This window comes from Ictidomys tridecemlineatus, chromosome 5, assembly GCF_052094955.1.
Source record: "Ictidomys tridecemlineatus isolate mIctTri1 chromosome 5, mIctTri1.hap1, whole genome shotgun sequence".
Lineage (NCBI taxonomy): Eukaryota > Metazoa > Chordata > Mammalia > Rodentia > Sciuridae > Ictidomys > Ictidomys tridecemlineatus.
Window position 1 is genome coordinate 184,693,015 of NC_135481.1, and position 19,143 is coordinate 184,712,157.

At 41.6% G+C, this 19,143-nt stretch overlaps 1 protein-coding gene across 4 annotated transcripts in view; it reads right to left on the minus strand.

Annotated features, from left to right (window-relative positions):
• Positions 1-19,143, minus strand: part of Ptprt (protein tyrosine phosphatase receptor type T) — a 1,029,624-nt gene that overhangs the window by 345,846 nt on the left and 664,635 nt on the right. For all 4 annotated transcript variants that reach the window (XM_078051815.1, XM_078051813.1, XM_078051814.1 and 1 more), the window contains exon 9: positions 15,013-15,122. In XM_078051815.1, coding sequence (XP_077907941.1) covers positions 15,013-15,122 — 110 coding nt within the window. The remainder of the gene's footprint in view (positions 1-15,012; positions 15,123-19,143) is intronic.

A 19,143-nucleotide genomic window follows, 5' to 3' on the forward strand; every position in this document is an offset into this window, starting at 1 on the left:
GCTGGGCTTAATCTATTGGTAACTGGACACCCCATTGCCCAGTAGAGGGAAAACATCCGGGAGTTTTGCCAAACCTTCACATCAGTTTCTTCATCTTCCTATTGGCCAATAATTCTGAGATCCCTGCAGGTATTTTCCACAAAGTTCTCTAGGATCATAACTATTGCCAAAAGGGTTTGAGACTGAAATATACTTAAGAGTGGTAAAAACATGCACGATTTCTTATAAAGACAGTTTCTGTAGCATAAACTGACAAGTGCAGAGATTCCCCGATGCCCATATCCATGTTCTGAACCCAGACTGGAGATGGTAGGCAGGTTTCACCTTGAATGCTGACCTCATTTGAATGAAAATAGCCACCTCGAGGACTATGATATGAGGAGGAGGACTTTGAGGCCCTGTCACAGCTCAGTGCAAGAATGTGCCCTGATCGACAACTGATGTCCACCATGGGAACAGGATTGGGGAAGACTGGCGGGAAACACGTGTCCCATACCCATCTCCTTCTGTTAGGAAATAAATTGAAATTTAAGTTTTAAAACAAGAAGGAAACTATGACCACTACATCTAACTTAGGTTTATAGATTTCCATCCAAATATATACACACTGTTCTACTCTTGACCCTTAGATCCATTTGTATTGAACAGAAAGCTATTATTTTGAGTACACTTCTACAATCAATGGAAAGAATGTGAAAGCCTCTGCTTGCTCCTGACATATCTATTGAGAGGAGAAAGAAGAGCAGAGTTCACACTTGCCTAACCGGTTATTTGAAGAGATCCAGTTCATTCTTAATGCTCCCCGAATTCTGTCTACCATTCTAGAAAGATCAATCAGTACATCCTAAAATAAATTGATTACAAAGTAAGTAATCAGCCATTAAATGGGATAGTTAAGTGAATTATATAGAAATGGAAATGTGTTGGACATGGTAAAAATCAAACAATGTGACCCCAGAAATGTTAAAGGTATTGCAGATGCACAGAAGAAAAAACTTACCCATGTGACCATGGTGGATACATGAAGGAGTGGGGATAGGCATTATTTCCCACTCCCAACCTTCCTAACATTATGCAGTGTTGTCATAATGTCACTAACATTAACACAGAATAAATTATTTTTTAAAAATCAAACAATCATCCAGAAGTAGATATTTAAATATTTATTATAACTGTGTTATAATATAACCTTGATTCAAGTCTGGAATATAGTTTTATTCATTAAACATATTTATTGAGAGTCTACTTTGGGTCAGGTACAACTCTAGGCACTTCGGATACAGTTGTAAATAAAGATTCCCTAACCTTGACAAGTTTATGTTTAAGCAATTGAATTCTATGAGTTAAGCATAAATGCATGGGTCATTAGAGCCTCACGTAGGCTCTTACAGATTATTATTATAGGATCTATCACTGGATTTTAAGAGTTCATTTGGTCCTATCAGGTCAGATAGGTAGACTAACTAATGCCAAGAGTTACTTCTGACTGTCATTGTATCTCAGCCATTTAAGGGACCCTTTCCAGTCTCCATTCATTTAAAACACACACACACACACACACACACACACACACACACACAGAGTTTGAGTGATAGTGAGTTCCCAGCACTATATAGGGCACTGGGTTCTTTCCAATGATGAGTATTATCTAACTGGATCCTACCTTTGTGGCACTTAAAATATAAGGAAACAAACTTACAAATAAATGTGGGATGGTCATGAATTGTGTTACATGTTACACAGGAATGGGGAGACAATATGGTAAGTGGCTACTACAGTCCTACTTGAAGCAGCCTCCCAGGGAGGCTATTTTTGAGGAGGTGACACCCTTGCTATGGGTCTTGACCTAATATCTGCAGCTCCACATAGTAGGAGAGCAAGTCAGCCATGGGAGAGGAGGTGGCAGAGATTTCTGGCCACTAAGAGCTCCGTGTGCAATAAGACTGAGGCAGGAGACAACTCGGCGCATTGGAGGTACACAAGAGAAGGCCAAAGAGACTAGAGAAAAAAGAACCAGAGATGCAAGTCTTCATGATGGGAGTTAGCAGTTTGGATTTTATGTGAGAGGCAACACCTCCAAAAGTAAAGTAATAAAACTATGGGGGACATTAAAGAAAATCTAAATAAATATCGAGGGGTTTAATATTGTAAAGATGTCAATGATCCACATATTGTTTTATACATTCAATGAGATTCTAATCAAATTGACAACAGATGTTTCCATTAAATTTGATAAGTAGATTCTAAAATGAAAGAGCCAAGGGCAAGAATAAGCAAGATATTTCTAAAAAAAGGATGAGGAGGAAGGAGCTGCTCTGCCAGAGATCAGGATTAACTGTGAAGCTATAATAATTATGACTGTATGTGGCTGTGGTTTATGGGGCCAGTGCAATAGACAGCTCTGAAAAAAAAACAGGCAAATCAGGAATTTTGGTGCAAGTTAATATGGCTTGGAAAAGCAGGGGAAATGAGAGACTATTTATTTAAAGGACCTAGAAAAAGTGTTTATCCACATAAGAAATGCATTTTGAAATGAATTTTCTACTCCATCTCATACTGTATATAAAAATTAACTGCAAATAGATCAAGGACTTAAATCTCTGGAGCAAAACGATGGGATTTTAGTAGAAATACAGGGAATTATTTCTCTTAACCTTGGTTTAGCGAAGAGTGGGTTAAGGACACAATGTATAATGTATCTATACCAGCAAAGACTGATAAAATCAAGTATAATGAAGAATTTTTCAAAAATTACCTTATAGAGAGCAACACCAGCAAGTTACCTACGTAATTTTGCAAAAAGTATCAAAACGCGTTATAGGCACAAATGAATGTGCCACAATGAAACCCGTGATTCTATATAATAAATATGCACTAAGAAAAATTATATTCCAAAAAGTATTGCATGTAAGTAAGAAAAGATTGTATAACCAATTGGGCAGATGAACAAATAACACTGTTATAACTGAAAAGTCCCCAAAGGTTCATGTGTTGAGCATTACTCCACTGCTGGTGGCGCTAATGGGAGATGGTAGAAACTTCCAGAGGTGCCCTCTCCTTGGACAGTAGGGGGCTGGGGCGGGGCTTTGAAGGGCATGTCTTATCCCAGACCTTTCCTTGCTCTTGGTCTTGCTCTGCTTCCCAGCCTGCTGTGCCATGTGTCCCCACCAACACGTTCTGCCCCACTGTAGGCCCTTAGGGAAGGGGACAGGCAGCCCTGGAATGAAATCTCTGCAAACCAGGAGCCAGAATTAACCTTTCCTCCTTGAAGTTGTTTTTTTCTCAGGCATTTTTTTTTTTTTTTTTGTCTCAGTGACTGGAAGCTGATTAACAGAGACACGAATAGAGACCCCATAGAAAATGCAACCCCAATGAGTTACGGACAGGGGAACATTCACAAATACAAAGCAAGATGACAATGAGATACCATTTTATATTTATTCAACTGGCTAAGAGGAAAAAAAAATCCTGGAAATATCAAGTATCAGACAGGTTTTAAAATCACAGGAACTCTTATGTTTTGCTGACATGAGAATAAATTAATGAAACCAGCTTGGAAAATAATTTGGCTTTTTTTTTCTTTTTTTCTTTTTTCTTTCTTTTTTTTTTTTTTTTTTGTAAAATTGAATACTCATTTACCATTTACCCTAGTTTCTAAATATAAACTTAAGGGAAAATTCTGTACATTTACAGTAAGAGAAACATACTAAGGATGCCTATTTCATCACCGTTGATAAAAGCAACATCCTAGAAGAAAACCCCAATGCCTACCAAAGGAGCATGGGTAAACACACTGCAGTATCTTCATTCATTGGAATATTAGGTAGCAGTCAAGATGAATGGGTTACAGGACTCACCAGTAGGAATGAATGGTGGCAAAACAATATGGACTAAAAATGTTCCACAGATTCTATACTAAATTCTTTTCTAAAGAGACAAATAGAATGATGTTTTCAAGGAATACATACAGATAGTAAAACAGTATGAAATGTAAAGGAATAACGTACAAGATTTGAGACAGTAGAAGAGGCAGGAGGATGGACTGGGGAGATGGGAGATAGCAGAAGCAAGCACAGAGGTTGTAAGTTGAGATACTGTCAAAGTAAGTTTTGTCAAAGTAAGTCTTGCTAGGTGATGCTTACTGTGAGAGTGAATAATGAATACGAACAAAGAGGATCATGCCCAGGTCAATGAGAACAGTGTTTCCTGAAACTAGGAGTTACAATCATCTAATTTCTGGCACCCGCATGGTAGGCCAAAGCCTGAAGGGCACCAGGAATCTTATCTATTTCAATCCTCCCAACTCCTGAATGAGGAAACTGGGGCTCAGGCTGGGGAAGGGACTCATTCAAGTGCATTCTTTGGCAATGGCATACCAAGAGTCAATCTTAATTTCCTAACTGCACAATTCATGATCTGACTTTTCAATAAAAGGTACATGTTAAAAGCATAATAAAACCAATAGGAGATCCAGAAAGCAATGGCCATTTTTATGACCATTTGAAGGAGACCTGGTATGTATGTAAGCATAAGTATGTGTCTATGTGTGTGTGTGTGTATGATTTTGTACATGTTTTTGTGCATGCATTTTTTTGCCTATGTGTGTATGGAGGTGGACATGCATATTATAAACCTATATGTATGTGTGTGTGTGTGTGTGTGTGTGTGTGTGTATGTTTGCATGTATGTATTGATATCATAATGAAGAAGACCAAGGTCCTGAACTTTGATGTCAATTTTAAGAAATTATTTCTGTCTTGGTAAAGAGTTAAAAAAAAAATCAAAGGAAAAGGCTCATGGGTTTGGGGCAGGATAAGAAAAGCCACTTGCTATCTCCTGAGCCAATGAAAGGGATAAGTGGTGAATCCCAAATGCAAACTCTCCTCCAGGGACTGGGAGAGCCCAAAAGTCCTGATGATAGGTGAAAATCTGCAGGTACCCTTTACGTAGGTCTCAAACACAAGAGACCCGTTCTGACCAAAACAGACACAAAAGAACCAGCCAGTTAAAAGCAACAAATTCCTGCTGCACTGCCCAGCCCAGGTGGAATTCCAACAGGACTAACAAGGTAAAACATCTGAGATGAAAAGAAAACACTGTGTGATGTTTAAAGAGACGCTTCACCACTTAAACACCGCCTCTGGGCAGTGTATTGAAAGGACATGGCAGCCAGAAAGAGGGTCCCATCTCCAGCCACGTGACTGTGTGTACATGAGGATCCCCTGCAAAGGCCTCTGGATACACACATCGCACATCAAAACGCAGTTCCCCTTCCATCTAAGGAACATGAAAGAGAGCCACACGGTGCCAAAAAACAGCACTAACTTGTCCGTTTCTTCCCTCCTTTCTCCTAGGACGATTGTAAATGCATGGGATTAAATATAACCGAAAGATAATTTTAATCCAAAGCTTTCCTTTAGCAAAAAAATTGAGAGAAAAATATGGCAGAAGTTCACGGGATACAGCTCAGAGCCCCTAACAGGACAGGGAGGTTCTCTTGTGGTATTGCTGGGTCAGGGATAGGAGGTGGCCACCTGGGGTTTCTGCAGTCCACCTGGGCCTTTGTTTTCTTCTGAAGTTAATTCTCCGAAATTGAGCAATTCTGAGGATGCAGTTGGAAGATGGGTATAGCCAAAGGGCAAAGGCCTCGCACAGACTTACTGGCAAACATGTCAAAACAAGCCCACACCTGCATACAGCGGTTGATATTAAACAGCGTACCGTTTAAGATAGCTTTTGTAAGTTATATTAAATTCACAAAAATATAGACTCCTCCACACCCTGAGACCAACATACTTACATATGAACACTGCAGGGATATTCTCCATGCAGCGCCCCCGTACTGCTTATCTACAGCTGAACTGAATGATTAATGTTGGTTATGAAAAACTTATTGCCAGGAGAACATGATTTGCTGTCCTTTAGTTAATGAGGGCTATGCATCTGTTGGTTTCTTCTCTCATATTACCTGGCACCATCACAAATACCTGTGTTGTAAGAGAGAAAAAGAAACACCCCAAGGCAAATATATAGGCGTTCCTGATATTCCACCAGTGGGTGACAGGCAGCACTAATGGGCCACTTGCATAAATGCAACTTACACTGGAATGCAACTTCCTTCCTTCTAGACTCCGAGGGCCAGAGATCATTCTTTTCAACCAAAGCTGTTTCTATTGAAATACCCATCAGCCTCCCTGTCGGCCCAGGCGACCTGTATGTGGTGTCTACCCAGAGATACCTGCATTTTTTTCAGGGCTCTGCAAGAGAAACACCCTATGAAGTTTGAGTGATGAGCTGAGGGCTAGAAACAATGGCTCCTAGACATTCCAGGTTCCTGACTTTTTAAGATTTAGGGAAGGCCTCTGGGCAAATCTATTGAGTTTTGTGTGTGTGTATGTCTTTTTTAATCTCACAAAAAAAGCCAACAGAACTAACTTCTCTCCTGGAGAGGCAATAAGATTCATAAGGGAAGGTCTGTTGTGGGCTCCCGCGTCTGAGTTATAGATGCCATTAGGAAAGCACAAAGGGATATTGACAGAGTGATCCCTCCCTGCGAGTCTTCAATCACTCCACATGCGGTTGGTTTAGCAACCTTCAGGAAAAAGGGCCAGAGGCTTCTGGAACTTGAACCTTAAAGAACTGAAGCACCATGCACCTGCCTTGAAGGAGGGAGCTAGCTACAGGAGGTGAAGCCTGGTAAAATGGGATGGAAGATGGGGTAGGCCAAGGTCAAGGATGTGTTTATTTGTCAGGCATTTAGCTAGGATCACAGACCAGAGGAGATGGATTGGATTAATTTCCCACAATGCTTCTTTCCAACCTGGAACAGACAGGAGAATTTCCTAAGGAACTTAACAACAGCACACAAATGCACACACGTCACGTGGTTGGAACCCTCCCCCAGAGATTCTGATCTATCTGGACTGCAATGGAGTCTGTCCATCCATCCATCTTCTTACCCACCCATTCGTCTTTGTGTCTATCTACCTATTATTTGTCTATATTCTCCAGAGTCACAGATGTGATTGCTTTAATAGACATTTTTTTTTCTTAAAAAAGTTTTAGGTTCACAGCAAAACTGAGCAGAGATTATTTCAAAGTGTGATACAGTAAATTAAACAAAACTTTCATTATTACCCTTTGTTAAGATAAAGCACAAATCCATACAGTCATCCAAGGAATATTTAATGAGTACACACTATTTGCAAGCTATTATTTTTGGTCCTCAGGACACACTGATATGGAAAAATAAATACAGGTTGTATAAGTTATTTCAAGACGAGAGGCTGTCAGGCTGGAGAGTCAGGAAGAACTGATGTGGATTGAGCCAGGAGGTCTGCTGGCTGCATTCCTCTTGCTCAGGAGAGCTCCACCTTTTGTTTTACTCAGGTCTTCAATGGATGGAAGAAGACCTCATTGGTATTATGGAGAACAGCCTGCTTAACTCCCAAGTCCACCAATTTGAATATTAATCTCATCCAAAAACTCATTCACAAAAATGTCCAGAATAGTGTCGGACCACATGTCAGGACACTATGGCTGAACCAATTTGACGAAATGAACCAACCCAGCACCCATTCCTCATAGAGCTAAAAGTCTAGGGATACTGGGTGATACTAAAATACACAAACAAATCAAGTGCAGAATGCAAAAGCAGGTTACTATGAGGGAAAACAGAGGGGCCTCTTTTTTTGGATAAAGGGGATAGGAGAGGGACAAGCCTTTTGGAAGTCAAAAACAGGAAGGGGTGGCATGAGGGACACGAAAGGAAGGGTGTCATAGGCAAAAGGAAAGATGTTCATGGAGTCATGTGTGGGTTTCAAAGAACTGGATAAACCTGAGAAAATGCTAGAAGGCTGGAGGGGCTAGAACACAGTAAACAGTCAGGAGTCCGATCATCCAGAACCCTAAAGGTAAGACGGACAGGGCGATGCAGAGAGATAACATGCTCAGAGGGACCACTTACAGATGTTCTGCGGGCTGGAGCTATGAATCAGCCATAGAGCGCTTGCCTGGCACATGCAAGGCGCTGGTTTTGGTTCTCAGCACCACATAAAAATAAATAAATAAATAAAATAAAGATATCATGTCCAACAACAACGAAAAACATATATATATATATATATATATATATATGATGTTCTGTCTGGCTGCAGTGTGGGCGGGTTTTGGCAGGAAGATACTGAAATGGTCCAGGCATTGATGGGTGCTCAGAAAGGATGTGGTAGTACAGATGAGGCAGCTCACTCTGACCTGAGACTACTTTGGCAGGAGAAATGGTGGCACTCTGGTGGATTAGCAGCATGGCAGCTGGAGGTAATGAATGGATCACTCTAACTTTCTGGCTTAAACAATTCAAAGGAAATAAGAACTTTTTTTTCCTGAGTTACCAGCCTGGCTCAAGTTATATCCAATAGTGGCCTGCATTATGCAAATTATGTATCCTAATTAACGTAGATCAGGTTTGCATTATGCAAATTCTTGTTTGGGGCTGTTGTTAGTCACGATCCAGCTGATCCCTTCCTGCCTAGCAACCTCCTGCTCATCTGGACCACATCCCCCCCTCCCCACCATGCCTCTCTGGACCAGAGTTGTGGGAGTCTGGGGTCAGGGAGCCCTAAGCAGTCACTGTGGCAATGCTAAAAGGACAAAAGGAGGTATGCCCACTCATCCAAGCAGAGCCAGGAACCTCCCATGGGCCTCTCTCTCTGAGGGCCCGCCCCTGAGCTCATCTACCACGCAGCAGCTGGCCCCCTCTCTGTCAATGTTTGTGTCTTCTCTCACCCTGTTCAGAACTCTGCTCCACCTCAGAACAACACAAGCCTTCTTTCAATACACTCTGCTTGCATGTTGATTCCTGGGACCCATATATTTTTTTGTTCAGAATCTATCCTACCATCTGTATGCTGGAAAAATATTGACAACCCTTTGACCTATTGCACCTCTTCAAGGAGCTCCCACATAGAAATGCTGCCTTGTTTTATTGAGGCAAAGTCTGTGTTTTATTTAACTCTGAGCACCAGGCACCTAGAATAGCTTGCAAGATAAATGTCAATCAACTCTAGCATAATCAAGACACCCATTCCTGCCTCATTAGGGTCTTCTCATTCCCTTTAAGCTTCTCAGATTTATACACTGTAATTAGAAACTTGGTGATTTTGACTGCTAAACAGAAAGGCTTACTGGGAAGCTTCACATGTCTGAATTTTAAATATTTTCACACTTCGTTAACCCAGTTGTAAGTGTAACACCTTCTGGCCCAATTCCCTCACACTATGCAATTTTATTTTTGGACAGAGATGAGCACAATTAATTGAATTGGAACACATATTGATTACTGTTGTGGTTTTTTTTTTTTTGTGAACTCTGAAGAGTTTGTCTCTAAATTATTTTATTGAAGAGTTTTCAGACAACGCTTCGACTGGATTGTCTCCCCCAGTGACCTCATTCTGGCTGTAAGTGTCCCTTGGTAGATGCGATGGTCTGGGTTTTAATGAACTGCAGTTGTTCCTAAAAGCTGAGTCAGCTGGGAGAAGCTGTGCCATCTTCTTCATATTACCAAGGCCGGCTTAGGCAACACTGGTATCTTATTCAAACTCAAGAGCAGGACTCTGAAAGGGTCTGTGTGAATGGCATGATTTCCATACGGTGGAGAAAATTCTTAATTCTTTGGATCAAAGTGAGATGGGATATTGCTTAGTTCATCCAATGACCATATTATCCATGCCATTGACTGCCATGTTTTCATTAGTCAGAACTTTGCAGAGCAGTTGGTCTTCACTCCCCACCTCTACCACCTCCTTGTGCAGATCCAGAGGGTGAAATTTTATATCATCTCTTAGGCCAGTGCTTTTTACCCTTTAATGCACACACAAATCATCTGGGAATCTTGTTAATGCAGTCTCAGTTCAGTGCATCTGGGCTGGAGCCTGAGATTCTGCATCTCTAACAGGGTTCCAGGAGATGTCGATGCTGCTGGTATTATGGACACAGGATTCTGACACTTCTTCTCCCTGTGTACTACCCGGCACTTTGTTAGGGAACTGATCGTAAAAGTGCATTCTGGATCTACCACTAAAGTACAAATCCCCAAAGATCTGAGCCCATGGGCGAACCCACCCTAATACTTTCCTGCCCTAGCTGAAATGGGGCAGTGTCAATGGGCTCTCAGGGGCATTCTGAGCCCACGTCGGGTCAGTGGGCAGGGATAGTGGCTGTGGCTGCTGCAAAATTAAACTGTTCCACTGCCCCAGTGTGATGACAGGGTCAGGCAAAGAGTCCCATCCTGTAGGGAAGAAAGGATCTAACAGTTCATGGCTTCAAGGAGTTCAGCAAGATAAGAACTCTGTACTTAATGGAAGATAATCTATTCTGGTTTGGATATTAAATGTCTCCCAAAGACTTGTGTGTTGAAAGTTTGATCCAAGTGGGGCCTGGTGGGAGGAAGTTAAGGTCATCAGGGCTGTGCTTTTGAAGGGTACGGTGGGACCCAAGCCCCTTCCCCCCTCTCTCTTTTTGCTCCCCAGCCACCATGAGGTGAGAGCTTTGCTCCCCTGAGCACTCCTGCCATGGTGTCTGCCCCATCAGCCCCACAGCAATGGGGACAAATGACCATGAACTGAAAGTTCTGCAACCAGGAGGCAAAATAAATCTTCCTGCTTTTCACTTGTTTATCTCAGGTATTTTGTCACAGTGACATAAGTCGACTAACAGTGTCAGAGCCAGGTTAGCAACAGAAAATAGGCAGCTGTGATAAAACTTTCACAGCTTCCACCCAGGCACAAGGTCTCTCAATAAATTGCTGAACTCTCATCACAACAGCACAGATGATGGAAATGCCCATTCTTCCTGAGGCTTTTTCTGAGGTTCTCGGGATGCTTGTGTGTCCTAGCCCCCGTCTAATGTCCACACAACAGCTCAGTGATCTTTTACGAATGTAAATAATCTGGTTCCTTCATTTCTCTGCTTAAAACCCTTGAAGGGCTTTACACTTTTCTCAGGGTAAAATGCAAACTCTAGTCCTGCATGCCCTGCACTGCCCCCCACCCCTCCACATCATCTCATGGCTGTCCACCACGCTCACGAAGCCTCAGCCACTTTGGTCTCCTGTTGGTCAAACATGCCCATGTCATTCCCATCCTGGACTTCTTCTGCACAAGCTAGTTTTCTTCAAATGTCATCACTGCTGTACCTTCAAAGACTTGCCAGATTAAAGGCAAGCTTTAAATGCAAAGCAACACATGAAACAGAACCTTTGCTTTTGTGGGTAGGATGTGGGTTTATTTATCCCTTGGTTCTTTACCTGGTTGAAGCCTGGGATGATCTTTATAACTTTAACCCTAATGTTCAAGTTATAAAAAGTGGACTGAAGCCTAGAAATAGAATACAACTTGACCAAAGCCACTCAGATTTGTGGGGGGTGGGGGTGGGGGTGGGTCAAAGTTTTCTAATGATAAATCCAGAGGTTGTGACTTGGACTCATCCAAGGAAATTGGCTCTCAATGCTGCCTGGACCAGCTCTATTTAACATACTTACATTTTTCCAATAGTGAAACTTCTCTTTCTTTTCTTTTTTCCTTTCTTTCCTTCCTTCCTCCCTCCCCCCCTCTGTCTTTATCTCTATTTCCCTTCCTTCCTTCCTTCCTTCCTTTCTTTCTTTGACTTTGGGTTATTTTGCTGAGTCTAATGGGCATGGACAATCCTGGGTTTCTGCTCCCATTGTTATCTATTTTTTCTTTGTAACAAAATATCCCTTTTGAGGCCAGAAGAGGGTGATTTGTAATTTATGGATTTCTCTTTTGAAATTACAATTAGAACCTAATTTTAAAAGTCAAATTGGTTTCATCTAATTAAATTTGGAAATTGCCTCATAAACACATATTTGTTATGAATGTCTGTAAACTCAAGGTCTCCTGATTACAGTCTGGGGAAGGATGGGCTTGAGCCCAGTGTGGATGGAGCTCCCCATCTCTGTGCTCAGCGGGGACATACTCTTCCAATAGTTGCTAAGGCTTTCTAACAAGCAGTGTTTTCTAGAAGAGCAGTCCTTGAACTTTAATGCCTACATGTAGCACCCATATAAATAGGTGATTCTGATTCAGGAGGTCCAGATGGGCCTGGAATGACCTTATCTAATATTCTCTTGGGTGCTGCTGCTGCTGCTGCTGCTGGGCCACGGACCACACTGGGTTGCAGCAGCAGCCACACCTGAATGAAAACGCATGAGTTTGCCATTCTGTCTTCTGCACTTCACCTCTCTGTTCCTAACTTCTTCATTTTTACAGGATGATAAGACCTAACGTTTATAATGTTATTTATGAATGTCAAGCACTGTACTAAACACATATGTCATATGAACCTTTCAACAACCCTCTAAAGAAAACTACGATTATCATGACTTTTGGGAACTTGAGGTTCAAGAACCTCAGCACTGCTCTCCCATTAGTCACCCAGCAGGAAGTCATCCTAATGGGGACACAGCTTTAGGATGCCTGACTTCAAACTGTAACATTCTCACCTACTTGAGCCTCATTAGCTTGAAAGACATGTGACCACTACCACGTTTATGCAGAAAATGTGACCAAGGGATAAATAACTCCACATCCTACCCGCCAAACTCCCAGCTCCTATAACAATTTCCTCCAGCCATTCTGGTGTATTCCCCAAAGGTTGCCTCACAGGCTCACAAAAAAGCCCTCCAGCTGCAATCTTCTGGCTCTGGTTCTCTATCATTGTGGCCTAGGAAGCAGCCAAAAAGCTACTTCAAGATCCTTTACCACAGCTATCTCCAGCAGAGACCATCATAGAAATGTCAATCTTCCTGGCATCAGGTCTGAAAATCCCAAGGTACTGAGTCCACACAGAAGTGAAAGATATGCTGTGCCAACCTGTCCTCATCTTTGAGCCTAGAGCTCCAGAGAGTGTACCACAAATGATACCTCAAGTTAGGAGCTATTGCTCAAATCAGGTGTTTAACTCCAAGTTGCATGTGCCCCTCCTCTTCTTCCTTCATCTATATCTTTCTTATTATCATGGGATGGCAATCATGATATTGCTAGTGCAGCCCAATGTGTAATCCTACTAGAAGAAAAATCATTTCACTCTCAAGGAAGAAGTCTGTGCAGAGAGATAACCCCACTAGCAATAGGACCCAGCTCAGTGGTTTCCAAGTGCAGGTACCTAAAGGACCCAAACCTTTTCAAGACAAAATTGTCGTCATTCCAAGACAAAATGAGAGAAAGTAAGGCAATTGTCATGAGTTATTCATAAAGTAAATTTATGCAATTTGAAATTATGTCCTTTCTATATTTTTGAATGATTATCTTTTCTGTTATGAAATGTTAAAAGATGGTAAAGCACTTACGTTGGTCCCCCAAACCTTTGGAATCTTACCGGCCTACAAATTCCAAAAGGCTTGCATTTCTGGCATGGAGAAATTTTCACATAACATTACCATTGCTCCCTAAATCATGGTCCTTTCTCTCTGCCATACAAAGAACAGCTTGCTATGCACAATAGATTTCTATTGTGTGTGTGTGTCTAACTGTGGTCTCTATAAAGAGTATCTTTGAAATTATTGGATTTTGGTTCATCAAATTCCCAGTCCCTCACTCACTCCCCTAAAGAGGTCTGGACCACATCCTTGGCAAAGTGTGTCAGTGGGACTCCCTCCCCTTCTCCTACAACAAACTCGGAAGGAAGTTTCTCCCTACAGCCAAAAAGGCTCATAACGGTTGAGATGAATGTCCATTCCTCCCTCCCAAATGCTGGTCCTGAGAGCTGCACCCAGTTCCCTGCAATTTCTAAACTGCAGTTTTAGATGACTCTTCTAAGGAAGGCTAGATTGAGTGAGACAGGTGTTTTCTTGAGAGCTTTGTAGACGGTGGGTAATCCCCCACTTCGGAGATCTCTGAGAACCATCACTCCTCTAGAAAGCCTATGAGTTCCTCAAACTAATGCCGAGTCTCTCTCCCTCTTCATCTCTCCCTGACTTCCCTCCCCAGAACCCACTCCCAGAAGCCCCTCTCTAGAGGTGTGTGTGTTGGCAAGAGCACTTAGTGGCTTAAGGTCCCATGTGGACTTGCAGTACATGGTCCTGCCTGGGAATGCTTGTGCCTTTTCCCTCCCCAGGCTTGCTAGAGTCACACGGAAGTGACAGAAGTGATGAATATCATCCTCATTTTACAGGTGAGGCAACAGGCTTGGGGGCAAGGCCACGTGAGGCTAGGGGACAACTACTCAGAGACGAAGCTACCTCTTTCCAGCTGCAACACCCACGCCCTTCCATCAGCAGTGCCCTGTTTTTCTGTTTTATCCAGTGTTGCCTCAGGAGTGAGAGGAGAGTCAATCTTATCCGATTACCAGTACTTGAATCTAAGCTTTGTGAGCATTTTTGTAGATCTTTTGCTTTGTTTTACAATGGACTTCTATGGAGGTTAACTTACAATTTTTCAGGAAGCCATATTATGCTGTCTCGGTGGGGACATTCCTGCCTGAGTAGGTTCGGTTCCAACTCTGATTTGATAAGGTCTGGCTCATGCTTGGTGGGGAGCTCTGGATATAATTACTGGGCTAATAATCTAGTGTGCCCTGAGTACAAAGAAATCCAAAGCCCAGAAATCCTTTCCTTTTCAAAGCCCAGGGACTGATATCTGTGGGGTGAGTAGCATAGGAATATCATGGTCTCTCAAACAGACTTTAACTACCATTGGCCAGGACAGGGTCTTCTCTTCTAAATCAGGACAATCTGACTCCTTGAGCTCCCGAGTCCTCTGCAAGAGGGATCAGTTGTCACCACAGTCATCTTAAGGTATGATATGTCCAGATTTCTTTGTCTTTGGGCAATCAAGTCAGCCCAATTCTGGGCTCTGGTGTTTTCTTTCCATTATATTATCAGAAAAGATGCATCCTACTCACCTTTACATCTTCAATGGAATAGGTATTCACCCACTTCAAGCTGGAGAGAACTGAATGCAGCTGAGCCCACAGAAGCAGCCCAAGGGGCCTCCTTACCTCATAGAGCGTGATGACCCCATTGGTCTCGTTGGGAGGTTTCCACTGGATGTAAATCTTCTCCTCAAAGGGCCCTCCTTGGATGGATTCAAGAGGAACAGCTCCTGGAACTACAGAAGAAGAGAGTCACAAACCTGATGTCACCTTCCTCAACACTTCTCCAGCCCCATGGATTTAGAACAGGGTTGGCAAAGTTTCTAGGAAGGACCAGGTAGTGATATTTTAGCATGATGCAGTCTATGTCGTAACTACTCAGTGCCGCCATCGAAGCATAAAAATGGCCATGGGCAATTCATAAACAAATGGGTGTGGTCACATTCAATAAAACTTTATTTTCAAAAACAGGCAGTCGGCTGGGTTTGACTCATAGGCTCGAATTTGCAGACTTCTCTTTAGAAGGTTGACAGTTTCTCATCTGCAGACTGAACAAGTCCATGAGTGGACTGAGGCTGATCAGAGCAGAGAGGACAACAGCAGGCCCCAGCCTTGCTAATGGGTAGAAATCCCCAATTAGGTCTTTGCTTTAGGGTTGATATGTGAGGAATGTGAAGAGGGCTTTGCCATTAGTTTACCAACTCTTTTCTTTTCCCTTTTTAAAAATTTGTTCTAATGAGTTACACATGACAGTACAATGCATTTTGACACATCATATATAAATGGAGAATCACTTCTTAATTCTTCTGATTGTACACAATATAGAATCACACCAGTTGTATAATCAGTTATGCAATACAGTAATGATGCTCAATTCATTCTACTATCCTTCCTACCCCCATATCCCTACCCTCCTTTCCCTCCCCTCTGCCAAATCCAAAGTACCTCTATTCTTCCTTAGCCACTCACCTCCCTTTTTGTGAATTAGCATCCACATATCAGAGAAAATATTCAGCTTTTGGTTTTTTGGGATTGGCTTATTTCACACAGCATGATATTCTCCAGATCCATCCACTTACCGGCAAATGCCATAAGAAGAACACAAATTATCACTATGTGCTGAGGACATAATTCTATATTTAGAAGATCCAAAAAAATCTCACCAGAAAACTTCTAGAACTAATAATTGAATTCAGCAAAGTAGCAGGATATAAAATCAACACCCATAAATCAAACACATTCCTATACATCAGCAATGAGTCCACTGAAAGAGAAATTAGGAAAACTACCCCATTCACAATAGCCTCAAAACAACAACAACAACAACAATAACAAAACCTTGGGAATCAACTTAGCGAAAGAGGTGAAAGACCTTTACGATGAAAACTAGAAAACACTAAAGAAAGAAATTAAAGAAGACCTGAGAAGTTTACCAACTCTTGTTTTCCGCACTCTGCCAAATTTTCCGCAGGTTTAGAAAGGGCTTCCTTAGTTTCCAAATTCCTTAATTCAATAAAAACTATGTGCCTTGAAACTTCAGTCCACCTAGAAGAAGCTTGCTTTGCTCCAAGATGGCAGCAGTTTGTCTTGCTGCTGAGTCTCCAGCGCTGTCCTGGGCTGGATGCTAAATGCCCATTGGCCAGTTGGATGAAGAGGTGAGTGAATGACTTGAGCCAGCACTTTGCCCTAGGAAGCACAGTCTTTCCTGGGGCTGCTCCTATTCAGGGCCAGTCTTCCTCAGCATCCTCCTGCTGGGATTCCAGCATCCTCACAATAGTGTGGAAGATGCTGAGCCAGAAACTAAAAGATTTCCCAAACTTTCAGTTCTAACCCACTGGAGAATCGTGAATTCATGTAAATCATTACTGGATCTATTTATATTTCAGCATTATAAACACAAGAGTTTTATTAAGTGCTTACTCTTTGATCAGAATTTTACATACATTATTTCACTTAAGCCACAAAATAGCTCTGCCCAGTATGGATTATCTCCTTTGCGCTGATAAGAGAGCCAGCCTCTGAGATGCCGATACCTTGCTCAAGGTCATATGGCTCTTAAGTTGTAAAGAGGGAACAGAACACCTGCCTATGAGCTTCAAGTCATATACCCTTAATCATCATGCTACGTCTCTCTAGATATAGCCTTGGCCATATGTTGCAATCAGTTCCCCATTGTTAAATTAAAATATGTTTAGTTTTCCTCATTATGGACATGATACACCAATTTGTTAAATATTAAGAATATACAAAAAGATTTTGAAAAAGATACAAGAAAAAATCACTCACACTACCCATTTTTGAAGATATTTTCCAGTTTTTCATAAATATAGTTTAAAACTTTATTTTTTAAAATATAAAATATGCTTATGCATATGTGTATTTTATTTTTAAAAAATTTAACCCTTCCTGTGTGTATTGTGTTGTGACCCTCTTTTGTCATTATATAAATCATAATTTGAAAAAAAAAACCTGAAGTGTTTTGGAAATTCTATGGTTTAATATCTGCTTAGAAGAAAACATCCCCCCTTATAGTCCTAGTCACCAATCCTTTCTTATTGGGCATTAAATTTGGTTTAAATTCTTCATGATTCTGAGTGGCACTGCAAAAAGCATTCTTATAAGATATATACATGCAACTTTGCTGATGTCCTGAAGATAAATTCATAGAAATTAATTTCCTAGGCCAAAGTGGGCAAGCCATGTTATTTTTAAGGCTTTGACACGTATTACCAGATTGCCTTCCAGAAAGTTTGTACAAATCTGGGCTCTCCAACAGAAGAATATGCCTAGTTCTGATGTCTGCCAACACTATTTAAAAAATTAAGTGCATGTGTGTATCGTTTTTAGAATACTGGAGAGCACAGACTTTTTGTTTTTTTTTTCAATTTAATTAGCCATTTGCATCGATTCTTTTAGGAACATGCGCTCTACACCCTCTGCTCACTTGCTTATAGGCCTCTTTATTTTTGCTCATTTTTATCTTATGGGCTTATAACTATAATCTGCTTTTGAGGACATACTCTTTGGGCATAGTTTACAAATATTTTTGCCAGGTTTTCATTTGTTTTAGAAATCTTTTAGGTATGTAGAAGTTTTTGCTTAGTCAGATCTCCTGTTGTTTCCTCTCTCCCCCCATTCCTCCCTATAAATATTTCTGGAGTATTTAATATGACCAAGGGATTAAGAGGGACATTAGGAATGTAGTCGAATCCTTAATAAAACCTTGTGCTCTGGGAAGGGAGACACATGTTTAAAAAATAACACCCAAATTAATTTGTCAAAGTTGTTAACTCTGAGGTATGGTCATAAGTTATTAGGAGAATCAAGTAGAGAAAATTTAGTCTTACATGTCAGGATATTGAGTGGCAAATACATTAATGTTGATAGAAAAGTAGAAGTTACTAGGGCAAAAGTAGAGCATGTTGGAGTGTGGTGGACAGCTTTTTGAGGTCAAGAGTGGAAGGAGAAAAATCAGTTAGGAAATTGCTATTGTCATTCTGGGTGAAAGGACTGTTCCTTTGGACCAGTGAGAGGCAGTGTAGAAAAAAAATGGATAGCAGAGGAGATTGTTGTTATGCTAAACTAACATGACTGGATGGTGATGAATAAGGACAAAGAAGGGAAGAGACATGTCACGGTGGGGTCCAGCACTTTGTTTTATGCAACTGGGGAATCAGACTGTTGTTTATAGAAAGGGATTCTTATCTGGGTACAGTGGAGCATGCCAGCAAACCCAGCAATTTGGGAGGCTGAGGCAGGAGGATCTCGAGTTCAAAGTCAGCCTCAGCAGCTTATGGAGACCCTGTCTCAAAATAAAATACAAAAAGAGCGGGGGATGTGGCTCAGTGGTGAAGTGGCCCTGGGTGTATGTAGAACATCCAAGAGGTGCGGCTGAATAGTGGTTGGGGCTACAAGACTGGAGCCCATGTTTGGGAACTGAAACCTTGCAGCTACAGTATAGAAAGAGTTGGAAAAAAGAAAAAAAGACTAAATGAAGAGGAGCTCCATTCTCAACAATTAGGAAGAAAAAAAAATGGAGAGATGGGAGACAGTGTGCAGAGGAACCAGTGTGCTGGGAAACCAGAGGTCAAGCTGTCACTGGAACACTGGAGGTAAGAGGTTCAGGAAGGGACTGGTCAACAATGCAGATGCGGCTAAGCAGTCAAGTCAGATGTGCCTTTAAGTTCTCCCCTTGATCCAAGTGTTCTGTCCTCAAGGTTGTGACCTGAGCGTGAGTGATTTGGGGAGAATGCTGGT